The sequence below is a fragment of the Chrysoperla carnea genome, chromosome 3 (assembly GCF_905475395.1).
Source record: "Chrysoperla carnea chromosome 3, inChrCarn1.1, whole genome shotgun sequence".
Lineage (NCBI taxonomy): Eukaryota > Metazoa > Arthropoda > Insecta > Neuroptera > Chrysopidae > Chrysoperla > Chrysoperla carnea.
The window spans coordinates 70,123,904-70,130,940 of NC_058339.1; the positions used below are offsets into that span (position 1 = coordinate 70,123,904).

At 27.7% G+C, this 7,037-nt stretch overlaps 1 protein-coding gene across 1 annotated transcript; it reads left to right on the forward strand.

Moving 5' to 3' along the window:
• Positions 1-1,095: 1,095 nt before the first annotated feature.
• Positions 1,096-4,013, forward strand: LOC123295491 (TBC1 domain family member 13). Its single transcript, XM_044876865.1, has 8 exons — positions 1,096-1,183; positions 1,247-1,320; positions 1,393-1,518; positions 1,740-2,038; positions 2,275-2,473; positions 2,542-2,743; positions 3,468-3,590; positions 3,772-4,013. Exons 1-8 carry the CDS (start codon positions 1,164-1,166, stop codon positions 3,896-3,898), a joined length of 1,170 nt encoding a protein of 389 aa, XP_044732800.1. The 5' UTR covers positions 1,096-1,163; the 3' UTR covers positions 3,899-4,013.
• The last annotated feature ends 3,024 nt before the right edge of the window (positions 4,014-7,037 follow it).

Here is a 7,037-nt window from a genome sequence, read left to right on the forward strand (position 1 = left end):
TCGGACAACGGGATCTTAAAATTAAAGAAATGTCCTATGTGTAAGTATACGTTTTTATATTTATGTAAAATAAATAGTCTTTCCAAACAAAAACTCATTTAAACATGTATTTTTGCGCTCGTAACTGGATATAACAACCCCTTAAAGAAATTTTCATTTGAAATTTTAATAATAGGTAGTGTCACAGTGCTGTACAATTTGCTACTCGAATCACTATTCACTGCACTCATACTGCACTTGTAGCACTTGCGAAACGCTAAGGAAACCCCACGATTTGCCGGAAACAGATCATGAGTAAGGGGATACTGAGAAACCTGAGGAACCTATGTAAACAGTAGGTTTACATAACCATTTCTAGCAAGATATAAATTACATTCTACCAAAGAATGCAGATTATGTATCTGTATTCTTTGATTCTACAATTACATGTATTTTATAGCATGCATATATGTAATATGCAAGGTATGCTAAGTTTAGTCCCAAGTGTGTAACGCTTAAAAATATTAATGCTATGAACAAAATTTTGGTATAGGTGTTTATAAATTCATCTAATTAGTCCATTTTCGGATGTCTGTCCGTCTGTCCGTCTGCCTGCCAACACGATAACTCAAACGCAATCAGAACGTAAAAAGTGAGGTCAAGTTCGTAAATGAGCAACATAAGTCAATTGGGTAGGACCCATCTTGTAAACCGTTAGAGATAGAACAAAAGTTTAAATGTAAAAATCTTCCTTATCAAAAAATAAACATTTTTTCATTTCAAACATTTTCTCGTAAACATCACTGTTTACCCGTGAGGGCGCAAATTAGGCGTAAATTGTATATTATGTATTATATGGGGATATCAGTTACGTATGTGTGACATGTATGTATATGTAATGTGATAGAGTAATCAATACTGTCTATGCATGGTATTTCAACAACTAACTCAGTCAATTGTTTGTTTTCACTTGTTTTATTTAAAATGACTGGCGTCATCTAGTGACATTTAAAATAATATTTATCGGAATGTAATAGCCATGAAACAAACCATATTTTAAACATCAAATGACATTAGAGTCTGGGGGTGTTGCACTGAGTTGTCAAGTAAGACAGTTGTTTGCTTGTGTATACAGAATTTTATTGATACTAATTTTATTATTTATCAATTCATATCGATTCAATATGTCTTTATATAAAGAAAAGTAAGTGATTTATAATTCATTAATTAGAACTGTACTCATTCATTTAAATATTTCATTTTGTAGATTAAAAAACTTCGATGAACTATTCGAATCAGATAACATAAATATGACAAAATTAAGGACCCTTTGTTTTAGTGGTAACGTAAACATGCAAAAAACCAATTTTTTGTTTAAAGAAGTGTAATCTAACTGATAAATATTATTTCAAGGTATTCCAGATGAAAATGGTCGTAGGGCATTATGCTGGAAATTATTATTAAATTACTTACCTAGTGCTAAAGTATCATGGAGTGAAATTCTTGCTCGTAAAAGAGAAATTTATCGACAATTTGTAGGTCAGTTGATTTTAGATACGTTGAACATACTATACTTCTTTCGGCACAATAAGCCGGCGAGAAATCCTTTTAAGTGTTAAGTATTTAAGTAAATTTCTAAAAATGAGTTAATTTCAATAATACTTTATGTCATATTTATCCGAGCCTTGCAAAAATCTTGCCGTTAAAAAATCATTAGCGAATACATTTTTTGGAAATAATACCTATTGCATGAATTTTAGAGGAAATGATAGTAATGCCTGGAGCTGCTGATAAAGAAGATGTTATTAACATGGATCATCCACTAAATTTTGATCCAGAAAGCAAATGGCAAACATATTTCAAAGATAATGATGTCCTTTTACAAATTGATAAAGATGTTCGACGATTATGTCCAGATATTTCATTTTTTCAACAAGCCACCGATTTTCCATGTTTACAAGTCGTAAATAGTAACGGCATTAAAAGGCTGCATCAGAGAGTACAACATACAGTTTTAAAATCAGCAAATGTTGAGCGAAAAGGATTAGGAATTACGAAGGTAAGTTAAACGTTAAAATATTTTTCATCTGAATTTTTTTTAACCAATTTATTTTTATTTCTATGCTGCATTTCTTAGTAGCAGGTAAACATTTTTTAATTTTTAACTTCACATTCCAACAACTGAGAACGGATTACCTTAGAGAATTGAAGGAACCCTCAACAAACCTTATAAATCCTTTTTCGGTTATTGGGAATTTTTATAGATTTTAAATAATAAAATATATTTGTTAATAGATTGCTTTATCAACAAAAAAGGCTCAAGAAGACTATGCCCCAATGCCTGAAGGAATGGAAGCTCACTGGGAAGTTGTAGAACGAATTTTATTTTTGTACGCAAAATTAAATCCTGGACAAGGATATGTTCAAGGAATGAATGAAATTATAGGACCAATCTATTATACTTTTGCATCAGATAGTGATGAAAACTTTCGTGGTAATTTTAAAGTATCAAATAATAGTTTCAAATTTCTATATAAAATTTGGACTCATTTTGTTTTGTAGAACATGCGGAGGCTGATAGTTTCTTTTGTTTTACAAATTTAATGTCAGAAATTCGAGATTTCTTTATAAAATCCTTAGATGAAGCCGAATGTGGTATAAATGGTATGATGTCGAAATTAATGGCTCAACTAAAATCAAATGATCCAGACGTATGGTTTCGATTACATCAATTGGAATTATGTCCACAATATTATAGTTTTAGGTTCGAATTTTTATGTATTTTTGTTAGTACAAGAACATTGAGAGTTAAATCAGATAGGCAATGATTAGTAAAGTGTTCAGTTTTGATGATTTTGTGCCAACAGTCTCAGTATTAAATAATTTAATTTAATTATTTAGTACCCTGCATAAAATACAAAAAATCTATTGAAGATAATGAGATGTGTGTTTTTTTTAATTTCTTTGTAATAATTCAACGATCATTTTAACAGTTAGCGCTATTTATTTTCCCACAAATAATCTTCAACCATGGAAGCTAGAAGAAACATTTAAACATACTCAGGATATCTGACTAATTAATTATATAGGGTGTCTTTTTTTTACTTGACATTTACAAAAAAAGTAAAAATGAAGTCAGATACATAAATTATACCTTTTCAAAGCCTCGACCATTTCCAAATGCATGTTTATTTTTAGGTGGATAAGTTCTAGCCTAAATGGTGATCAACTTAATTTTTTCAACTGGAACCCTATACTTTTTGTAGATGATTCGTATTTTATAAGGGACAAAAGATAACTTTTAACTGAAAAAATTTTGTGTTAATGCATATTTTGTGTTCCTTTTAAGAAAATTCAAAGAATGTGAAACAGTGTTTTTATTTAACACCTACACGAAATCATTGATAATTTTTTCAAATTTCTCATACATTTTTTGTAAATGTCAAGTTAAAAAAAACACCCTGGATAAAGTACGTTTTTAATTTCAGATGGTTAACTTTAATGTTATCACAAGAATTTCCATTACCAGATGTTTTAAGAATATGGGATTCATTATTTGCAGATGAAAATCGTTTTGATTTTCTCATATATATTTGTTGCTCAATGATAATGTAAGAAAATTTTTTCACTTTTTGTGGCTAAAATTCCTAAACAATTGAAAGCAAATTCCTTTAAGAAGAAATTCGAATAATTTCCTAAACTATCGTTTCTTTCCAGTTCTCAGAATTTTATCCACAACATATTCTTGACATAATTTTTGTTTTATTATTTTAAAGATTTAATTATTTTTAGGTTGGTACGAAATCAACTTATAAAAGGAGATTTTCCACACAATGTAAAATTATTACAAAACTTTCCAACAGTTGATATTCAATTAGTTTTAACAAAGGCGGCTGAATTATCAGGAAGATCCTTATAATAATAAAAATGTTTTATCAGAATATTCTATATCAATGATCTGTGAATTAATTCTTCCTTAGTTTTTAATTACCAAATATGAAGATTAATAGAATAGAAATTTATTCACAATTTTGTTCGCGCTTTTTCAGCTGTTGATAAATTCAAGACAAAAACAAAATTATACAAGATAAAAACAAAATTCAAGAATTTATTTGGGAAGCTTCTACTCTTTACGTTATAAAACATTTTCCTAGTAATTTGATAAGTACCCTATAAAAAAGTACAAAAAATAATGCTAAAGATGTTTTCAACACAAAAAATCACAAAAAAAGCTGATAAACATACTTTATGATAGTTGAACAAAAACTTTATTATTTATTTCTATTCTATTAAACTTCGAAGTTCCAAACAGTGGTGAAACAATAATGTAGAACTATTAACAGTTTTCTATGCCATTGTGGGAGAAATTAAATATGGAATAATTCCAGAAATTGGCAGAGCAATTTAACAATATGTGTTGCCATCATATTGTTACCCCACTGATTTTGGATAAATTATTGTACATTCATGTACACGCTACGACTTTTTCTAAATGAAAAATTCCTCTATTGTGAGTATATACCGTTCTTCAAAAGGGTTAGTTGTATATTTTTAATGAGCATGCGTATCTTTTAAAATGTATTAGAAAAAGTCGAATATGCCATATTTTTGTAACAGCAATAGATTTTTAATATCATATACTGTAGTTTCTATTGTTCGATCTATTGTTAACTCGAATAAAGGTTTCGTTAAGTCGATGGTGCTCATGAAAATAATTCGATTAGGTTTATTCGGCCAAGATTTGGATTTTTAAATCATCGTCTTATTGTGATTTTAAAGCATGGAACAAAAATTGTATAGACTGGTGCTGTTAGCTAGTGTTTAAAAATTATACTACTAAAAATACTCTTGTCAATTTTAAATTTATCTTTTAGATTTAAAAATTATATATTTAAATTTTGCCATGGATATAATTTATAGATAAATCTAGATACGAATTCGTATTTTTTCTAATTTGTTCAGTGAAACAAACTCTAGAACTTCTCTCTAGAAAGAATTCGGATTAATAAAGTATTAATACACAGTTTAATGCTTTTTACTGCGACACCTTGCTCAATTCTCCACTCGATTTGGTTGAGATTTACAAAGCAACCTTTATATCATAATATCTATAGTCTAAAAGTTCCAAGTGGTATCTAATACCAAAATTTAAGCTGTTGTCGTAACACTTTTATCGGAGTATACAAGTTATTATAAAATTTCTTTCACTTTTAATTTATACTCTATGACGAAATTCGATAACATATGCGCTTCTGATATTAATTTGAATTGAGAATTGATTTGGAGGTGCGGCTTAAATAATATGGCGGATAAAAATACGAATTTGTAATCTATATCGTATATTTAGATCGAGTAATTGAAATCGAATAATTTTAAGTAATAATTATTTAAGTATAGCAGATCAAATTTTAGGCGCGTAATATCTTTCTGAAAGCAATAAAATATCAGTGAACAAAACTTATTATTATCACTAAATAAATGTAAGTTATATCAAATATTCTCTTTTTAATCGAATTGCCAAGTCTAGAATGAATTGAATCGAATTTTCTCCTATTCTAAATTTTTTATTAATTATAAGATCTCCTATACTTGTTAAGTTTCTTTTTAATTACCTTGTAAATTAATTTTAAAAACTATATTTGTATTTTTTAAACAATAAAATTTTTAAATTTTTTGTTATAAATGTTTTGTTGTATAATTTGCCAATCATTATTATTTCAGACACCTTCTAAAACAAAAATTTTATCCGTTAAGAAAAATATCCGTCTAGAAACTATATTCGTACCTTAATATCGGAAAACGGAACTGACCAACTAAAAGAAGTTAGTCGAATTAGTTTTTAGAGTCGCAATATGTCAACTGCCCTTTGTTTATCTAATCATAGATCACGTTTACACGATATCTCGAAAACTTTTAGATATACTGCTAAATGATGTTTTATGGGTACTTATTACTGTTAATATTAATTATTATTAAAATCGAAAACAAACTTTTGCGTTTGTTATGATTTTACTTGCATCTAGGTTTTATGAGATTTAATCCGTAAACCGAAAAATTAACCAAAAATAAAAATGTTTTCGCGGTTTTTGAATTTTCTAGAATAATTTGAGTCTATAAGTCATGAATATACAGTGGATTATTTATCTGTTGAGTAAATATTTCCAAAAAACTTAATGAAGCGTGTATAAACCCGAGTAATCGCCCTTCGTAACATATTTTGGAACATAACTCAGATACTATGGGTCGAACTATCAAATGAATCGATTATAGATTTTTTTGGGTCAAGATTACTTTAGGAATGTAATAAGTTTTATCGAAATTTGAGATCAGAAATTTTTTCCTATTTTGCAGGAAAAAATTGTTAACAATTTATGGTATCTATAATAGGTACAGAGTAATTTTGGCCCAAAAAATATATAAATTGGATTTATTGAGCGAATGATCACGTACTTTCTATGATACCAGCCCAAGATTTTTTGATACTTTTTAATTTCCCCGATTATTTCCAATTACATCTAATGAGATCTTTTCTCGAGTTTCTATTTGACTACATATTTAGTTTATTTTATGAGTATTTTACTTGTTTCTAAGATCAATATTTCTAAGCGTTACAAACTTTAGACTAAACTTATTATATCTTTATAGATAACATATGTCTAAAAGGTATAAAAATAAAAAACAAAAAACAATCACCGTATGTGTTTTGTTTTTATAAATTCTATTTAAAAACAGGAAAATCAAAAATTAGTTGGTAAACCTGTAAATGATAAATAAAAATTGTTTTATATTGATTATTATATGTTCAATAGATGTTCGGAGTGTTGCGAGTCTAATGTCTAGTCTGATCCTCTGATGACAGTGGTACTAATAAACACGTTTATAGTGAATTAAAAAAATAAAAATATTACAATTTTCAAAACAAATATGGCAAAAAATCAAAATGTTAATAGTGAAAAATGAATGGAAACCTTATTTAAATATTAATAAAATGTCAACATTTATCATAAATACGAACAAAATATTCAAATAAAGTTTTTAAAATACAGAAAAATGTAGAA